General features: G+C 46.5%; 2 protein-coding genes across 5 annotated transcripts in view; one reads left to right on the top strand and one right to left on the bottom strand.

The window, feature by feature from the left end:
• The window catches only part of hipk3a (homeodomain interacting protein kinase 3a), a 197,058-nt gene extending 195,766 nt beyond the window's left edge, over positions 1-1,292 (bottom strand). The window contains exon 1 of the mRNA XM_069903013.1: positions 1,212-1,292. The gene's annotated coding sequence lies outside the window, so the exon portion shown is untranslated. The remainder of the gene's footprint in view (positions 1-1,211) is intronic.
• A 484-nt stretch (positions 1,293-1,776) lies between these two features.
• Positions 1,777-20,536, top strand: part of mapk8ip1b (mitogen-activated protein kinase 8 interacting protein 1b) — a 113,225-nt gene continuing 94,465 nt past the window's right edge. The window contains exons 1-4 of one of the 4 annotated variants that reach the window (XM_069902983.1): positions 1,777-1,889; positions 2,542-2,656; positions 9,289-9,394; positions 17,975-18,188. In XM_069902983.1, the coding sequence (XP_069759084.1) occupies positions 18,067-18,188 (122 nt within the window). In that variant the 5' untranslated portion in view covers positions 1,777-1,889; positions 2,542-2,656; positions 9,289-9,394; positions 17,975-18,066. Of the gene's footprint in view, positions 1,890-2,243; positions 2,657-9,288; positions 9,395-17,974; positions 18,189-20,536 lie in introns of those variants that run through there. The other 3 variants (XM_069902987.1, XM_069902984.1, XM_069902985.1) reach the window with 3 other exon arrangements.

The following is a 20,536-nucleotide window of genomic DNA, read 5'->3' as shown; positions in this document are numbered from 1 at the left end:
CCCGTGTGGGGGGGGAACGAAGGGTGGCCCCGTGTGGGGGGGGGGAACGAAGGGTGGCCCCGTGTGGGGGGGAACGAAGGGTGGCCCCGTGTGGGGGGGGGGGAACGAAGGGTGGCCCCGTGTGGGGGGGGGGAACGAAGGGTGGCCCCGTGGGGGGGGGGGAACGAAGGATGGCCCCGTGTGGGGGGGGGGGGAACGAAGGGTGGCCCCGTGTGGGGGGGGGGGGGAACGAAGGGTGGCCCCGTGTGGGGGGGGGGAACGAAGGGTGGCCCCGTGTGGGGGGGGGGGGAACGAAGGGTGGCCCCGTGTGGGGGGGGGGGAACGAAGGGTGGCCCCGTGTGGGGGGGGGGGAACGAAGGGTGGCCCCGTGTGGGGGGGGGGGAACGAAGGGTGGCCCCGTGTGGGGGGGGGGGAACGAAGGGTGGCCCCGTGTGGGGGGGGGGGAACGAAGGGTGGCCCCGTGTGGGGGGGGGGGGGAACGAAGGGTGGCCCCGTGTGGGGGGGGGGAACGAAGGGTGGCCCCGTGTGGGGGGGGGGAACGAAGGGTGGCCCCGTGTGGGGAGGGGGGAACGAAGGGTGGCCCCGTGTGGGAGTGAACGAAGGGTGGCCCCGTGTGGGAGTGAACGAAGGGTGGCCCCGTGTGGGAGTGAACGAAGGGTGGCCCCGTGTGGGAGTGAACGAAGGGTGGCCCCGTGTGGGAGTGAACGAAGGGTGGCCCCGTGTGGGAGTGAACGAAGGGTGGCCCCGTGTGGGAGTGAACGAAGGGTGGCCCCGTGTGGGAGTGAACGAAGGGTGGCCCCGTGTGGGAGTGAACGAAGGGTGGCCCCGTGTGGGAGTGAACGAAGGGTGGCCCCGTGTGGGAGTGAACGAAGGGTGGCCCCGTGTGGGAGTGAACGAAGGGTGGCCCCGTGTGGGAGTGAACGAAGGGTGGCCCCGTGTGGGAGTGAACGAAGGGTGGCCCCGTGTGGGAGTGAACGAAGGGTGGCCCCGTGTGGGAGTGAACGAAGGGTGGCCCCGTGTGGGAGTGAACGAAGGGTGGCCCCGTGTGGGAGTGAACGAAGGGTGGCCCCGTGTGGGGGAGGGTGTGAGGGGTGTTCCGTGGGTGGGGGGGGATAAGAGGTTGGGGGGGATAAACGGAGGAAGATGGGGGATGGACGGGGTCGGGGGCTCCCTCCAGCCGCCACCCTCCCTGGAACCAGGCCGGGCCTTACCTTGGCGGGAGGCAGGAGCGCCGAGCGGTGCCGCGGGCCCGATCCCGGCGCCGATCCGGTCGTCGCCGCCGCCGCCGTGGAGCCGGAGCCGAGCCCGCGCCGCGCTCCCTCAGCCCACTGCCGCCATGGCAGCGCCGCGGCCGGGGACGGGCTGGCGGAGCGGGGGGGTTGGGGGGGGGTGGAGGGAGAGCTGGGCCGCCCGGCTGTCCCTGCCCCGGGGCCTCAGCCGCACTGCCGGCGCGGCCGCCCCATCTCGGGGAGCGGGGACACTCGGCGAGCTCTCACCGGGTCGTGGTGCCACTCGCAGCTACAGCACAACGACAACAACATGTCCGGCCGCAGCCCGCGCCCGTGTGAGGGAGCGCAGCGCGCCTGCGTAGCAGGCCCGTGGGCGGCTCCACGCCGTGGAGGCGGGGCCAGGAGTGGCGGGGGCGGGATCTGGGTGGGGGGAGATGCAAGAGTTGGTGCGGGGGAAGGTGGGATTGACGGGCAGTTGGGGCGGTGCCAGAGAGAGGGCGGGGCACAGTTTTGGGCGGGCCAGTGCCTGGGGTTGGAGCCAGACAAGGGGCGTGGTCAGGCAAAGGGCGGGGCCAGGCTAGGGTCGGCGGTCGGGGCATGGCCCGTAAGATTCCGGACTTTAAGCAGGAGGAAGGGTCAAAGGTCTGAAGCGTGAACGACGTAAGAGGCCACGGACCACAGTGAAGGGCGGGACAAGTTTGAGGGAACGCGGGAGTTTCCGAGGGTGGGGCTGGAGGGCGTGGCCTGCGATGGGGAATGTGTTCTCGAAAATGAATTGCCCAGGAGAAAGGCGGGGTTATCTTAAGGGCGGGGCTAACTATAGGGTGGGGTTAATTAATTAAAGGGGCGGGGTTAACTACAGGGGTGCGGCTAACTCAAGGGAGGAGTTGACTTCAAAGGTGGGGTTAATCATAGGGGCGGGGTTATCTCAATGGAGGCGTTTACTACAAGGGCGGGGTTTAATAGCATTGGCATGTCACTGCTTCAGACCCCGTGAGGAACAGGTGAATAGTTCAGGGTGAGGCGAGTGATGTTGGATGTGGTAAAGGGGTGTGTCTTTGGTTAGAGGCTGGGCCAGAGAGGGATTGCAGGACTGCAGAAGGGGGTAAGTCGCCCCAAGCACAGTGGGAATTGGCTTAAAGATGGAAGCAATGAGGAATGATGGAGGAAGTGGGGAAAATAGTGAGGAATTGTGAGCCAGAAGGGAAGCTTCCAATACAAGTGGCTTTGGAAAAGGTAGAGGGTGGTAAAGGGAGGCCTGACTTTGAGGATTATTTTTATTTTTGCTTACATTTTATTTATAACATGGTAGAAGCCATTTCTGATCCTTGAAACCTGTGCCACTCAAGTACACTTGGCTAAAACCGTGCATGTTTTTGAAGGGTGGGGATGAAACTGGAGCACCTGGAGAAAACCACACAAACATGGTAAGAACATGTGTGACAAGATCACAGGATAGAAGGCCCATCGAGTCTGCTCTGTGATTCTAATTCCATTCCCCCACTCACCTCCACTCCCCACCTTTCTCCCAATAACTTTTGATGCCCTGACTAATCAAATACCTGTCAATCTTTCCCTTAAATTCCACAGACTCATGACCCTCTGACTAAAGAAATGTTTTTGTGTCTCTGTTTTAAAATGATGCCATTTTATCCTGAAGTCATGTCCTCTTGTCCTGGACTCCCCTACCATGGAAAACATCCTTACCACATCTACTCCATCCAGGCCTTTCAGCAATCAAAATTCCTCTATCCAGGGCTGGATTAATACAGTAGGGAAAAGTAACATATGCCACGGGCCTCAGATTTTCAAGGTCCCCTGCATTTGTGCAGTGGCTATGAGATGCCACACTGATAATCTGTGTTAATAACCCTGATGAAAGGTTAGTGCTTTTAGTGTGTTGTATCTCAGATCCTCTGCAGGCTGCACAATTTGTAACATGGCACATGCCCTGGGTGCTACTTGAAGGGGGGCGCCACTGTCCTTGCTTTGCCCAACTGCCTTGCTCCTAGCCCCAACCATCCATTGTCACTCCCTCCCCTACCTAACTCCTGACACGGCAGCAGGGAGTTCACCAGCTCGCGGTGATGGCTCAATGCGGGAGCAATGGTCATCTGCATGACCCATAATCCCCCTTGCATTTGGAAACGCTCTGCCAGTGCCGGGGAAACACAGAGCAGTTCCACTTGTGTGGGGGACTATGGGTCACAAAGATGGCCATTGATCCCAAATTGAGCCAGCTGCCAGCCTCCATAAGTTATGTGTAAGTAAGTTTTAACAGGGGAGGGTAGTACCTTCGGCACAATGTTCCCTAGCTATGTCACTGGTAATCATTGAATATATAGTGATCTGAGAAAGCTAGCATCAGCTTGTTGAGAATAATTAAGACTATTTCAAACTCTCTGGGTGGTGGGGGGGGAGGGTGCAGTCACACTTCCCCCTCATTGCGCATACACCAGCTGGCACAATTTAGGGCCCCTTTAAAATAAATGTTACAGGCCCCACAATACCTTAACCTGGCCCTGCCTCTATGAGGTTCCCCACTCATCCTTCTGCACTCCAACGAGTACAGTCCAACAGCTGACAAATGTTTCTCATATGCTAACTCTTTCATTCCTGGAACCATTCTAGTAAATCTTATCTGAACCCTCTCCAATGCTAGCACGCCTTTTCTCAAAAACTCCACCCAAAACTGTACACAGTACTCCAGTGACATAGTGATTCACAGTGACATAGATGCCTTGAGCTTGGGTCCACTGCTGAGCAGACTCTGCTCAGCTACCGGAAGTCACAGCCTTTCAGGAGACATCGGAGGAGGTGGTGGTGTCTCGAGACTAGTGGTTCTCAATTTTTTTCTTTCTATTCACATCCCACTTTCAGTAATCCCTTTGCCATTGGTGCTCTGTGATTGGTAAGGGATTGCTTAAGGGGATATGTGAATGGGAATGGGAGGTTGAGAATCACTGCTCGAGACCCAATTGTGACTGAAATATTTTGCTTGAGAAAAATTGTCATTGGCCCATTTCCTTTGGAGTTCTGAAACTGTGCACATAACAAGTCAATGAGGTACAATTAAAACAATAGTTATCAACCTTTTTCTTCCCACCAACACACCACCTTAAGCAATCCCTTACTAATCACCGAGCACCATTGGCATAGGGAATACTTAACGTGGGATGTGAGTGGGAAGAAAAAGGTTGAGAACCACTGGTATAGAAGGTCTCTCTTGCTTCTCTTCCTTGCTTTGTTAGGGGTGTTGTAGAACAGCACCTCTTTGTGTGCCTTTTCAGGGCAAACAAAAGCAAGCTTTCTCGTCTATTTTGTGGATATAACAAAAAAATAGAAAATTAAATTTGGTAATGTAGCACGAGACCAGGACGAGGAAATGGAAATGACTGTGTTATATTTGGTTTAAAAAAAGGACTTTGCCAGAGTGCAGCCATTTGTTTACGAGCTGCTTTGAGGAGATTCCCTCCTTACATTCATCATAATCATTCTTATATTCCCTCTCTCACTAACACTATCCCCTTTATTTATTTCTATTCTTACATCACCTTTGTACCACGGATGGTTTAACTCGACTGGATAGCAACTATCTTGGTACACTTGTTAATAATAAAAACACACAGTAAATGTTAGAGGAGCTTACATGGTCTCACAGCGTACATAGGAGGCAAAGATACAGGCATACCCTGCTTTATGAATACTCAAATTATGAAAATTCGCTTTTACAAAGAAAGCCGTATTTGCTTTTATGGAAGGTTTTGAATGGGTTTTCACTTTTACAAAAATAGCCTCCAGTAGTAGTGAATGGGTCTTCACTTTATGCTACTTCATAGAAATACTCTAGTTGTGTAAAGTGAGGTATATTACCAACGCTTCACGCCTGAACCCTTCCTCAAGGCATTTTTACGCTGCAAGACCGGGTGAGTTCCTCCAGCATTTACTGTGTGTTTTCACTACAATCACAGCATCTGCAGATATCTGTGTTTTACTACACTAGGTAATAAACTGATTCATTTCAATAAAGTGTTGAGAAAAGAAAATGGAAGGCAAGCAGAATGGAAAGGGTTTGCAATGAAAGGAAAAGCTTGGGCAGAGTTGGGGACAATGCAGTTCGGAGGTTGGGGGTCAAGGGATCATAGTGGTGAAGGGAGTTTAGAAGGAGGGGGTTTTGAAGGTGGAAGGAAGGGTGTAAAGGATAAAGGTTTAAAAATAGTAGAGAAGTAGGAGAGGTTGGGTAGGATGAAATAGGAATGGAAGGAAACAGGAAGGGCAAAGCTAAAAGGGGGGAGAGCAATGTTTAAGGGGAGAGCTGTGTGGGAGAGGAGGCATATCAGAAGAATGTAAGAGGAGCGGTGCGAAGAATCTTTTGCAGAAGTTATCCGTATCAGGCTTTTGAACCTGCCCTTGTAGCCCTAATCAGGGACTGCTCCAAATCTGCTCTGTTGGCAAGTCAGATCTTTTTCTTGTACTAGGATAACTGGATATTTATTATCGATCTTGTGTATTATTGTCTCTTTTTAATTTAGTTAATGTATACTGTTGTAGTGTGTTTTAATCGATTACCTGCCCGGCTGCAGCAAGTAAGAATTTTGCTGTATATGTACATACATTGTTCAATGTATATGACAATAAGCACGTCATGATGCTCATCTATCGGCTTCAATGATTTTTGGATGAGAGACTTAACCTAAAATTTGAGCAAGAATGTTTGTAAATGAGACTTTAAGAGCTCAGATGGCAACAGAGGAGATCTCCCCCACATCTTGGGCAATATTTAACCTCCAAGAAAGAGCACTCACGATTATTTCATTATTATTAAATCATATCGAATGAGAACTGGCTGTGTATAAATTGGCTGTCATGTTTTATAGATCACAGCTGTACCCTTGTAGAAGGAATACTAATGTAAGCCTATCATTTCAATCAAAGGACAGAGGATCTCTGCAGCTCCTTTCCCCAAAACAGACATCAAATCATACTGTCAGAGCTTATACATTCTTGACAATATAACAGAAAATTCTGGAAACCTTCAGCAGGGCAGAAGGTTTCTGCAGCGAGGAACAGAGATGACAGTTCATGTTTTTCCATCTGAAGCTTATTGATCTGAAACATAGAAAGGGGAGGTACAGTTAGCGTAGTGGTTAGCGGAACACTATTATAGGACCAGCAACCTCGATTCGAATCTGGCGCTGTCTGTAAGGACTTTGTCCATTCTCCCCATGTCTGTGTGGGTTTCCTCCGGGTGCTTCAGTTTCCTCCCACCCTCCAAAGGCCTACAGAGTTAATAGGTTAATTCGTCACGTGGGTGAATTTGGGTGGCACGAGGTCATGAGCCAGGAGAAGCTTTTACCGTGCTGTATCTTTAAATTAAAAGAAAAAGTACAGGTTCTTTGGCCCACATCGTGCAACCCTGTGTCAATGTACTCCACAATCAATCTCCCCTTCCTTCACTCACAGTTCATAACTTCCATTTTTATTGCATCGATGTGCCTATTGTTATTGTCCAGGTCTTTTCAATGTTTCTATCCTTTCATCCTCAGTATTCCCAGCAGTGCATTTCAGGCACCCATCACACCCAGGCCACGCCCTCTTCAATCTGCTACCATAAGGGAAAAGGTACAGGAGCCTAAAGCTGAGCACAAGGACAGCTTCTTCCCCGCTGCCATCAGATTCCTGAATGAATAATAACCAGACGCGGCCTCACTTTTTGTGCTCTGTTATTGTTATTTTTATTTTATTTTATTTTTTATAGTAACGTTGTAAGTAATTTGCTCTAAGACGCTGCCATAAATCACCGAATCTCATGACTTGTTCATGACAATAAATTATGATCTGATTCTGATTCTCTGTGTCAAACCCCCGCCCCTCCACCCCAACTCACCTTAAACAGCTGTCTGCTGATACTGGCCATTGCCTCCCTGGGAAAAATGTGCCCCTCATAAACTTATACACCTCTCATCCTCCATTGCTCCAAAGAGAAAACTGTAGCTCACTCAACCTTGATTCATTAGACATTCTCCATTCCAGGCAACATCCTGGTAAATCTGCTCTCCACCCTCTCCATAGCTTCCACATCCTTCCTGTAATGAAGTGGCTGGAACTGAATGCCATACTCCATGTGCTATCTAATTAGAGTTTTATAGAACTCCAACATTACCTCATCGCTCTTAAATTCAATCCCCAATTAAATATTTCCTACTTTTCACCCCATCAGAGAGTTCTCTCTTCTCAGTTGTTGTCTAGGTATTTTGGTGTTGGTCACCCACTTGAAGCATTAATTCCCCGTTCTCTCACCACGCTGCAGCCTGAGGTCCATATTCTGTTTTCAAAGACTGGCATTTTCTGGCACCAACTCTAACCCTAACTCTCCATCCAGAAGAAAGCTTTCCCCACTGCTGCTTCAATAAATTAATAATCTGACCAAATGAATGAGTGAATTTGAAAATTTTAAATCAAATCTCTTCATCTGTCATTCACAAGTGTTTCTGAAATTAGCCAACCAATACTAATTTACTAAAATACTAATTGGGGTGACACAATTAGCATCTCAGTTAATGCCACACTATTACAGCACCAGTAACCTGAGAGCGAATGCCACGCTGTCTGTAAGGAGTTTATATGTACTCCCCGTGTCTGCGTGGGTTTTCTCCAGGTGCTCCAGTTTCTTCTCACCCTTTAAAATATTCGGGGGATGTAGATTAATTGAGTGTCATTGGGTGGCATAGGCTCAAGGCCCAGAATGGCCTTACCGTGCTGTAGGTGTAAATTTACCTGAGGCAAGATTCCTGAAATAGTTTTGTGGATCTCAGGAGACAATAACAGGGGTGTCCAGAGCACAGTAATTAAGGTAATGTCACAATTATAAAGAAAGAAATCCTTACACTGCCTCTAGAAGTTTTCATTCAACCGAAAACAATAGTTATTTACTCTCTCCCCTGTCACAAGAGGACAGGAAACGTCTTCCTCTTGTATCAATGACATAGAGTAATTGATCAATGCATTCTCAAGTAATTCCAGTGGAGTCAGCCGTCATTTCAAAACACTGGCTTCTGAGCCAAAGGTTGTGGGAGTAAACCTTGGTTCCTGCTCAGAAGTTATATTAGGTGATATCAGTTATCGGTGTGATCACACATGCATTGTGCAGGTTGGCCCGCCCCTGATACTGTAACTCTTTCCCTTTAGGATTCCTAATAAAAGCAGTACCACCCAATCCCCTCCTTCAGTACTGCCTTGGAATCAGGCCAACAGCATGTAAGAGATGCCTGTGATTAAAGCCTGTTAATCTCAACTTCTCGTCTGTTGGGTCTAATTGATAGCACTACACACATCTGGAGTACAGTTCTCCTCATGTTGAGCAGGATGGATGAAGCAATTTCTGCCTGATGCATCGTGGAAAGTATACTGACTGGTTGCATCACAGCCTGGTATGGAAATTCAAGTGCCCAGGAACACAGTCCTGCATATGGACTGTTTTGTTTGCATGTGTGTTATGTCTGGTTGTGCATGTTTTTCATCGATGACCGGAAAATGCTGTTTCATCAGGTTGTACTTGAACAATCAGATGACAAACTTGACTTGAACTTGAGAAGGCTGCAGAAGGTTACAAACAGGGCCAGGTTCATCACAGGCCCCAACCTCCCATCCGCTGCAGAAATCTATGTGAGGCGCTGCCTCAAGGAGGTAGCCAATGTCATAAAGGGCCCCCGTCACCCTGATCATAACACCTTCTCACTGCTCCCTTTGGGCAGAAGGTACAGAAGCTGAAGACCAGTACCTCTAGCTTCAAAAATGATCTTTATCCAACAGCTATCAGGCTCTTGAACCTCCCCTTGGTTCTCTAATGAAAGAGTGCTCTGGCCCAGAAAAAGTCAATCTCCATTATCACTGTGTCTTTTTTTTGCAGTGGGATTACTGTCAATATGAACTATCTACCTCATTTATAAATAGAATTTGTATCTATTTTTAAATGAAGTGCTTGTTCCACTGCAGCATGTAAGAATTTCAGTGCACATTGTACAATGTGTATGACGATAAACATCATTATCATTAACAGAGTTTAATACCTGGAATGGCCGTGTGTTAGGAGGAAAGATCAAACAGGCTGGAGTCATTTCTGCTGGAATATAATAAATGAGAGGCTGCTTGGATGAAAGAGGAAGGTATCTGGGAAGTCTTGCCACTGTGAATGTGAGGAGGTTGTCCAGTAAAACCCCTGTGATCTGGAAATCAAGCACACAGCATCTTAAACAACTGGGGAAAAAAATCATGGAAAATAAATAGGTAAAAAATACGTAAATTTAAAATTGGCGTGCCTTGCCATTATTTTCCGATTGTACAACATGCAATCTCAAGCAACTGGGAAATTCACTTATCTGGCAACTAGGTACCAGATATCAGAGGTTTTACTGTATTTTCTTTTGGGAGAATCTAGAACTGTAGATTGCCTTTTACTTCCTATGGATGCGGTGTGACCTGCTGAGTTTCTCAGGCACGTTGTGTTTTGCACAAAGGATCATTGTTTTAAAATAAGGGGTCGTAAATGAAAGAAGGATCCTGGAATATTTTTTAGTAAGGAAGTGAAAGGTTTCCAAGGATAGAGTGGAGATCAGCCATGACCTTATTAAATGACAGATCAGGCTAAAGAGCAAGGTGGCCTGTGCCTACTGAAATGACTGCAGATGCATTCCCATCAGGGAAGGAGATACAGGAGGATCAGGGCCAGCACCACCAGGCTGAGGAACAGCTTCTTCCCATAGGCACTGAGAATGCTGAACGACTGATGAATTGCTCGCACTAACCATCCATGACTCTACAATTCATTTCACAATAAGATTTATTTTACTATTTGAATATACGCGGTGTGCATGTGTACTGGTCCTTAATTTTAATTTCTTTTATTTATGCCATGGTAGAAGCCAATTCCAGCCATTTAAACCCTGGCCACCCAATTATACCTAAATTAGGAACATAAGAAATAGGAGCAGGAGTCGGTCATCCGGCCCATCGAGCCTGCTCCGCCATTCACTGAGATCATGGTTGATCTGATCATTGACTGAACTCCACACACCTGCCTTTTCCCCATATCCCTTAATTAGTAAAAAATCAATCTAAACTTGTCTTTTTTTCTGAGGTTATCTCCACTGCAACGGGCAGATTCACCACCCTCTGGGAAAAGCAGTTCCTCCTCACCTCCATCCTAAATCCACTATCCTGGACCATGAGGCTCTGTACCCTAGTTCTAGTCTACCCCCCACTAAGGGGAACATAGTCTACCTCTATCTGATCCATGCCGTTCATATTGTTAAATGTTTCTTTTAGATCACCACATACTCTTCCAAATTCCAGCGAGTACAGTCCAGATGACTCGATCTCTCTACGTCAATTATCAGAGACTGGGACTGGTGCAACAGTTGTACCTGATCCCCATTGGGAGGCTACTGCAGGTGATGATTGGCAGGCTCTGTTAATGTTGGTATTAAAACTGAGCGCCATGATTAACATCTCTGTGGATCCAATATCGTGCTGGAGCGCGGCACGCTGCCTGGATACCACATAAAACAAAACGTTTCACTGTTTCTCTGTGCACATGACAATAAACTAAACACCCCCCTCCCCCACCCAAAAATATCAATTTGAGATCTAGATTCCAGCATCTGTGCGTTGAATAGACTTCATAAGATGTTTTGGACACTTACATCTGCTTTTCAAATTTTAATGACAACTTAAAAATCTGATTGACTAGGTTGGCTGAGGTTGGGAGAGTACTGGGTCAATATTTTTTTGCAACCATGGCCAGTGGAACCAACAGTCCCTGGAACCTGACGAGGCTGAAGCAATTACGTTACATCGAGTATTTGACCACTGAAGCATTCCTCCCCTGTTGAGTTCCTGTCACACTTTGCAAACAGCCACAATGGCAACAGGCCACCTTTGTACTCGTCTGGGCAAAAGTATTTTTAAAGGAATAAACCGTTCTCTTCATTCAGTCAAGAACAGCACTATGAAACAGTTCTGGTCCAATTAACTGAAGTGCTCTTGATTTCACACTGTACTCTAGGAGGATGCGCTCAAAGCCTCCTTGTAAGGAATCCACTGGCTCCTTGAGTCTTAACAACATCAAGCCAGAGTTTTACAGCATGTCAATAGGTCCTTTGGCCCATCCTCTCCATGCCGACAGCCCATGCTAGCCCTATTTGTCTGTATTCACCAATATCCCTCTAGACGTTCTCTATCCACAGACCTGTCAAAATGTATTTTAACCTTTTGACTGTATCGCTGTTTTCAGGGACTACCAGCAAGCACATATACTCTGTGTTCCTGTTTTCCGGGACTGGTTTTATATCCAACCACCAGCTGGTTTGTACCAGATTTCATTCTGTAGTTTACCCATGGACCAAGTCCGGAGTATATATTATGAAAGGTTAAAAATTAAATTTAAGTTTAGACATACAGCATGGTAACAGGCCCTTCTGGCCCACGAACGCGTGCCGCCCAATTGCACCCATTTTGAAGGGTGGAAAGAAACCAGAGAACCCGGAGGAAACCCTTACAGACATGGAGACAATGTACAAACCCCTCACAGATAGCACCAGATTCAAACCCGGGTTACTCCGGCAGCACCCACCACCCTCTGCATGAAAATATGTAGCCGCTCTGGCCTCTTTCAAATTCTTCCCCTCTCACCTTAGACCTGTAGTTTTAGACCTCTAGATTTAGATTCCCCTATTCAAGGAAAAATATTCTGACCATCCATACTATCAATTCCCCTCATGATTTTACCTATCTCTGTATGAGCCCCCCTCAGCCCCCAACATTCCAGGAAAAGTCTCCGCCTATCTGGCCTCTCCCCATAACTTAACCCCTTCAGCCCCAGTAACATCCTTTTGAGCAATGCACAAAATACAGGAGGAACTCAGCGGGTCATGAATCTCCCGGTTCCTCAGGTTCCTCAAGGTCGAATTCCATGTTTTGGGCTCCGTGCCCTCAGAGAGACCTCTTTCCATGCGAGCACAACTGCACAATGTGATAACAGAAACTAAAGCATTACTGTCAAGAGCCACTTTTCAGGGCAAGGTTTCTCCAAAAGCTTTAACCTTTCCACACATTAAAAAAAAAAGAGCCCCTTTTGGTCCTGAACCTTTTGATGTTCCTCTGCGGTGAATTTGACATAAATAATATCCATGGAAGTTAATGTGAAACTGAAGGCCATGGATGAGTGTTTTTTGAAGATCAATTGTGGACTTCAGGAATGACCACCCTCCACTACACATTAACAGCTTGGAAGAGGAGAGTAGAGAGCACCAAGTTTCTCAAAGTCCACTTAAGAATTGACCTATCGTGGACACCCAATATCTTCTCACTTGTCAGGAAGGCACAACAGTGACTGCACTTTCTGATAAGACTGAGATAGGCAAGGCTACCGGTCACCATCATGTCAACCTTCTACAGGTGCTCTATTGAGATTGTCCTGGCCGACTGCATCACAGTGGGGTACGGTTGCTGTAGAGCATTGGAAAAGGTCAATCCACGGGACCATAAGAGTGGTAGAGAGGATCATTGGGGTCTCCCTCCCTCCCCCCCATCGATGTGATCGACAGAATTGTTGTCTGAAGAGGGAGCACAAAATCATCGAGGATCCCTTCCACCCTGCACACAGCACCTTTGAGCTGCTCCTGTCGGGAAAGTGATACAGGAGTATCAGAGCCAGCACCACCAGGCTGAGGAACAGCTTCTTCCCATGGGCAGTGAGAATTCTGAATGACTGAATGAATTGTTCATACAAATCCTCTGAGACTATATTATTTATTAAATAATATTTATTAGTTTCCGATGTACCGTTTGTCGGTATGTGTGACATGTCTGGATGTGTGTCTGTCTGTTTTTGTACTGAGGACCAGAGAATGCTGTTTCGTCAGGCTGTATTTGTCCAATTGGATGATAATAAACTTGAGCTTGAACTTGATGTTAGTACTTCACAGCGCAGCTAGACCATCTTCACAAAGCACCAGCTCCCATCTCCCCGCTGAACCTCTGACAACCTATGGCTGTTCCTGAGCTTGCGCTCAACAGGTAACCCACCCATTCACAGGAGGCAACACATAATAAGGCACCAGTCCAGTAATATAAAGGCCATGCATCAGACAATTTTATTCCCCCCCCACCCCCACAGAAGATGGTAGGTTCCTGGAACGAGCTCCCAGGAACAGAGATGGAAGCAAGGTTCACAATTCCATTTATTAAGTACACAAAAATCTCTCCTTTGTTTGCCCTGTAAGGCAAATAAATAGGTGATAACTTGTCCAGTACCTTTATTAAAGCAAGAAAGAAAAGCAGTTATGTTATGTAGGACTAGATTTTAATATCCCTTATCAAGTTAGAGACATAAAATTAGGACAGATCAAGTTTATTATCATCTGAGTATATACAAGCAGACGAAACAGAGTTTCCCCACACCACGGTGCCCGCGCGCACGCACACAGATACACCCACACGTATACACAAGCACGCACATGCGCACACACACACAGACAAACGCATACTTACACATACGCACACACATAGACGCGCGCACACACATTTTTGCATAGTGGGGTTTAAGGTAGAGTTAAATTTAGAGATAAGTAAAATTTTGTTATTCATAGTTTAACAAAAACTATTATTTTGAACTTGCCGTTGTCTGGTGAATTTTCCATTGCTGATCTTTTGTTAGTACTAATAAAACTTTATTAGTTCATAATAATTTAAATGTAATTTAAAATATAATTAGAGATGCAGCCCATTAACGGGCTCTTCCAGCCCACGATCTATGTCGCCCAATTGCACCCAATTGACATACACCCCCCCAGTACACTTTGAATGGTGGGAGAAAACTGGAGCCCCCAGGGAAAATGCACACAGACATGGGGAGAAGATACAAACTCCTTACAGACAGTGTGGGATTCAAACTCAGGCCACAATCGCTGGCGCTGTAACAGTGTTGTGCTAACTGCTACGCCAACCAAGATATGCTTATCAATCTCACTGCCTGCAGGAAGAAGCTATTTCCCAGCGTGGTATGGCAGTAAACATTTTAAATTCTATTTAAACCTTGCTAAAGGCATCGTTTTCTGGAATGAGGAAGAGGAAAATGTTTTAGCTCAGCACACGAAAGGGATGGGTTGAAATTTTAGAGATAAACTTCCAAGACAAAATTCATTAAAAAAACCACAACATTGCTGGAGAAACTCAAAAGGTCCTGCAGCATCCATAGGAAGCAAAGATAGATAAACAATGTTTCAGGCTTAAGCCCTTCCTCAAGGCAAAAGGTATCATCACTTTGATAACTAGCAGCTGGTAGAGTGTTGCACTGTTACGTGAAGTGCTTGTCCAGCCTGCATTTGTTCTCATTGAGGGCATACTGGGTGCAGCGAAGGCCTTTGATTCGATTGGATGAGATGCATAACATAAGAGCAGGAGTCAGCCATCTGGCCCATCGAGCCTGCTCCACTATTCAATGAGAGGCTCATGATCTGATGAGAGGCTCATCTCCACCTACCTGCCTTTTCCCAAATCCCTTAATTCCCCACTATGTAAAAATCTCTCCAACTTTGTCTTAAATATATTTACTGGGGTTGTCTCCACTGCTTCAATGGGCAGCGAATTCCACAGATTTGCCACCCTCTGGGAAAAGCAATTCCTCCTCATCTCCATCTTAAATCTACTCCCCTGAATCTTGAGGCAATGTCCCCTAGTTCTAGTCTCCCCCACCCAATGGAAACAACTTACCTACCTCTATCATATCTATGCCTTTCATAATTTTTTATGTTTCTATATGATCCCTTCTCATTCTTCTAAATTCAAGTGAGTACAGTCCCAGACGACCCAATCTCTCCTCATAGGTCAATCCTTTCATCTCTGGAATCAACCTGGCGACCCTCCACTGCACTGTCTCCAAAGCCAGAATGTCCTTCCCCAAGTAAGGAGACCAGAACTGCATGCAATTCTCCAGATACGGCCTCATCAACACGTGAAGCTCTGACTCATCTGGAAGGTGCATTTGCGAAAGAGATGAGGCAGAAGATGTCGAGACAACTTACACACTTTCTGGGATTAGAGAGGGAAGTGCCAAGGGGGCAAAAGGTTGGGTGGGGAGGGTAGAATGTACAGACAAACTGATATCTGCAAACATTGGAGAAGAGTGGAGGTAGATGTGGTTGGTTGTTTGCAATGGTTGGTATAAACAGTACTAGTGAAAATGAATTTGTTAATAATATTTGTTGGATAAATGTTATGTCTCCAAGGGAATAAACATGCTTTTTACTTATTGTTTGACTGTTCCAGAGTATATATTTATAATAAAATTATAGCTGGTATTCAAAAGAACAGCTTGAAACTGAGGGATCAATGCTGGCTAGAGCCTAATCCCTTGCTTTTAGATAAAATTGGGATCAATTTTGCCTGGAATTTAACCTCTCTTCACTCCCAAGAGAGAGACAAGGCCTGAATGGATTCAGCCAATGGGTTCAACACCTTTACCGCAGGCTTATTTATAAACCTGGTCCCTGCAACTGAGGTCAGAGAGTGTGACTTAAATTCTGTTTCTGTGTTGATCTCAACCTCGTGGTTAATCAACATTGTCCAGACAAGTTATAACATGTTGCTTTTAACCTGACTGGTGTCAGAGTTAGTCTCTCCTCCAATTGCTCATTTAAGATTATATCTTGCAAATGTTATTGATGCCCAGTAGATTGAAGGAGCGAAGACAGGACAACCACAAGACAGGCCAAGGAACAGAACGTCAAAAATTTAAATTTTGACATACAACATGTAAAGGCCCTTTTAGCCCATGAGCCCATGCTGGCCAATTACACCCAAGTGACCTACAACCCCCATACATTTTGAACAGTGGGAGGAAACTGGAGCCCCCGGGGAAAACCCATGCAGACATGGGGAGAATGTAGAAACTCCTTACAGACAGTGCAGGATTCGAACGCCAGTCCCAATTGCAGGTGCTGTAACAGCATTGCGCTAACTGCTCCACCAACCGAGCCAGCCCTAATCAACAGTGATTTCTCAGACTGCCTATATCTAAAGAGCAACTTCCATGGCCCAGGTTTTCCTCAAGCCCCCTTCAAGGTAATGGAGCCCTGTTGAAGTACAATTATTCTTCCAAAATAAAACACGAAAATCTGCACATTCTTCCTGCGGTTGTTTTTTTTTATTATTATTCAAGATTCCTTTTATTGTCATGTAATAAATCAGGTTTTCTTTTGTACGTACGAATATTTTTAAAATTTATTTGTATTGATGAAATACTTGTCCTGCATCTGTATTGCTTGCCTGTATGTGTATTGTGTCTGGTTATGTATCTGCGTGTTTTGCACCAAGGACCAGAGAACGCTGTTTCATCGGGTTGTACTCGTGCAATCAGATGACAATAAACTTGACTTGACTCTGTTACCACCACTGTGGCACCTCGTTGTTTCAATCAGAGAAAGAGATGCAAAAGAGAGTCCCTTCAGAGTCACTGAGTGTCCGTGGATTCACCCCTAGCGATTCCCGCAGCCTCTGCAGCCCCACAATCCAATGGCAACCCAAGCTCCAGATCCAAACCTCCGACAAAGTCAGGAAGCCCTCAGCGCCCTCGACAAACTCTCGCATCCTGGATCCTGGTGCCCCTTCAGCCAGTCCTCAGCTAGTCTACAGCCTGGTGTGAGTCGTGTGACCACAGTTGCCAGCAGCCTGTAGCCTGGACCAAAGTACCTACCATTACACATGCATTGAGAGAGGCAGATAATGCATTGTTGTAAAGTTGGATGCTTTGTTGTGAGATGGGATCCTGGACACACGTCTCCTCACTTGTCAGGAAGGCACAACAATGACTGCACATCCTGAGAAGACTGAGCAGTTAGCGCAACGCTGTTACAGAGGCAGCGATCGGGACCAGGGTTTGACTCCCACGCTGTCTGTCAGTTGTTTGTATGATTTCCCCCCCCCCCCATGTCTGCGTGGGTTTTCCCTGGGGACTCCCATTTCCATCCACCTTTCAAAATATACTGGGCGAAGGTCATTTAGGTGTAATTTGATGGCACGGGCATGGGCACATGTGCTAAAAGAACCTGTTACTGTGCTCTACGTTTAAATTTTTTAAAACTTAATTTAATATCCAATTAACACTTTTTAGCTGTTGGCCTGGACTCCTCCCCCTACCCCCCTTCTCCCTCAGTCTTTATCGAGATACCTGCCTGTCTTTTACCTTGCCTTGAGGAAGGGCTCAGGCCCAAAACATCAGTTCCATATCTTTAACTATATGGACGTTGCGAGACTGGCTGTGTTCCTCCAACATTGACTGGGTGTATTTACCATAAACACGACATCTGCAGAGTTCAATGCTGCACACAGTATTTCCAAAGACATACACTCATAAATTTGCAACTTCAGTAGATTGCAAAGCCCTTTTAAACCTACCTTGAAAGTATGGTTTCTGTTAGGGGGCTGTTAGTAAAGCAACGATTGATTCTGGTTTGGACAAACAGCAATGTGACAATCGGCAGATAATCTGAGCATTTCTGGTTGATGGTGGTTTGCTTGTGAAACAAAGCAATGTAAAACCCTGTTGAAAGTCAGGTTTCTGATTTCAGAGTGGTTATTTCTCTCCTGTTGGCCCTCCTCTGGGTCAATTTACATTGACAAAATCTTTTGTATCCTGTGATATTCTAGAATGGTTCCTGTTGTTTGACACCTGTTCCTTTTCTCAACAGGGCCAGGAGATCCGATTTCAGTCCATCCAGAGTTTCACAAAAGTCTTGATGTTAAATGGACATTGACCATCATTTTTTTGAAGGTTTAAGTAATGAGGCAGTGGATGAATTTTTTGGAATGGTATATGCCTTGGGTATGGAACACATACCCTGACGGTTCAGTGGAAGCAGGTACTTGTGGAGTTGTAGTATCAGGACTGTGGAGGAAGGGCAGGTGAGTGAGTTGTTGGTCAGATAAACGAGGCATTGATCTCCCCAGTTCCCATTAACCCTTTTCCCCCAGTCTCTCTCTTTCCAATCCCTCTGACTCTTTCCTCCTGCTCCCTTTCCTTCTTCCTCCTATCTTTTGTTCACCTGTACTCCTCCCTCTACCCCTTCCTCCCTCCTCTCCTCCTCCCTGCCCCTTCCTCCCTCCTCTCCTCCACCAACGTTTTATTCAGGTGTCTGTCTGTTTTTGCTTATTCCTGACGAAGGGCCCAGGGCCAAAACGTTTGTTACCCTTTACTTCCTACGATGCTGCTTGACCTGCTGAGTTTTTCCAGCACGATTGTTTATTGCACTCGACCCCAGGGTCTGAAGACTTTCTTGTTTACTCAACTGCTTCCTTATCTGCCGGATGAGTATCAGCAGTGAGCTCATTCCTCTCCCATCCCCTGAAGTAAGACCGGGTCTGAATCGAGTCCCAATTATTGTCTTGAATGCTAGTGAAAGGTTTGAGACGGAGACCAGTTGCCCAGACTGGGGTTGGGTATGTGGGTAAAATGGTGAAGTTTGGAGAAATTGGAAGAGGACAATATTCCATATATTCATCCACAGCTGCACAGGGAGTAATACGACACAAAAATAGGCCCAACTGTCTCCTGGTGATCAGGTCCATCCCATTTACCTGTCTATGGCTAATTTCTGTCCGAATCTTCTCTATTCATCTACTTGTCTTAACAGCTTTTAACACACACCATCTAGTTGTGGTGCGCTATTGAACAGAAGCAAGCACACAAAAGATAAAGTCTGTTCTACAGGCTTTATTCAACATAAACTTCCACAGAGCTGGCTGTGAGAATGTTGTTTCAAACTCTGAGACTGGCTTTGAAGGGCCGGATCAAGATTATATCCCGGAGGGTGATTGACAGGTGACTGGGTATGGCTTGGTCCATTCAGGTCAGCTGATTGACAGCCGGCTTGGTGTTGCCTTGTCCTCCTGTGCTCTTCTGCAGGTACAGAGGTCATCCCCTCCAGTAGGCTAGTGGTGTATCACCACACTATTCATGAATTTCCAGACATTTGCTTTTAAAATTTGGTTTTGTTGGTATTCTTGAGTTTCAGAAGCAGTAACTAAGAGGCCTATGTTATTACCTTGTCCATTTAGTGTACGCTTGAGAGTTTTAACATTTTAATACCAAAAAACTATTAAATCTCATGACAAAATTAAATGGGAACTCTGCATGCAGGATGTTCCAAAATACATCACGATGAATGAATTGCTTTATAAGGTTTCATCCTTGACATACCGCAGGCTTCCTTGCGAGCCAACTTGCACACCAGAAAACTCCACAAATGGTTAAATGAAGGGGAAGGCCACTTCAGATGAAATAGCCCACTGGCTGGGAAAGGAGTCCGTTTTCTTTCATGGCCAGAGACAGTTTAGGTCCATCTGACAAGCCAATCTTGACTCCAAGGTGAAGCTTGATTGGTAAGACGGGGCACCCTTAGTGCTACAAAGAGAAGGCAGCTGAGGACTTTGGATTCACAAGGAGGAGATCACCTCCACCCAAACCAAATCAGCAACAAAGGGACTATTCTTGGACAATTTTTCTGTTTCTATAAAACACCTGCTTTATAATCCTCCCAATAACCCTGCTATCACACTGTACAAAGTCTATGTGTGGAAGTATTCCAATGATACATTGGGAAAACAATGGCAAAATATCTTTATTAGCTTCTTGCTGCTGTGTACAAATAACGCGCAGGGTGCAAGGTAGCGACCAATAGATTTCACAAAGGCGACAAGAAGAAAGTTACATACACCCACTTAGGAGGCTTGCCAATAACTCGAAACAAATGGCAATGAGGAATCGTACAGGAGGGAGATAGATCAGCTTGCTGTGTGGTGTCACACCAATAACCTTGCGCTCAACATTAGAAAAACCAAGGAAATGATTGTGGTCTTCAGGAGGAAGTCAGGGGAACACGACCCAGTCCTCATCAGCAGTGGAGAAAATCAAGAACTTCAAATTGCTGGGTGTAAGCATCTCTGAATATCTGTCCTGGAGCCTCCATGTTGATGCGATCATGAAGAAGGCTCGCCAGCAGCTATACTTTGTGAGGAGTTTGAGAAGATTCAGTACGTCACTGAAGACTCTCGAAAACTTGTACAGGTGGACCGTGGAGAACATTCTGACTGGTTACATCACTGTCTGGTGTGGAGGTGCCACCACTCAGGTCAAGAAAAAAACCCCAGAGGGTTGTTAACTCACCCTATGACCAGACTTCACTCCATCGAGGACATCTGCTTGAGGCGGTGTCTTAAGAAAGTAGCTTCTATCCTCAAGGACCCCGACCACC

Source organism: Narcine bancroftii, chromosome 1 (genome assembly GCF_036971445.1).
Source record: "Narcine bancroftii isolate sNarBan1 chromosome 1, sNarBan1.hap1, whole genome shotgun sequence".
Taxonomy (NCBI): domain Eukaryota; kingdom Metazoa; phylum Chordata; class Chondrichthyes; order Torpediniformes; family Narcinidae; genus Narcine; species Narcine bancroftii.
This window is presented reverse-complemented; position numbering and strand designations above follow the sequence as displayed.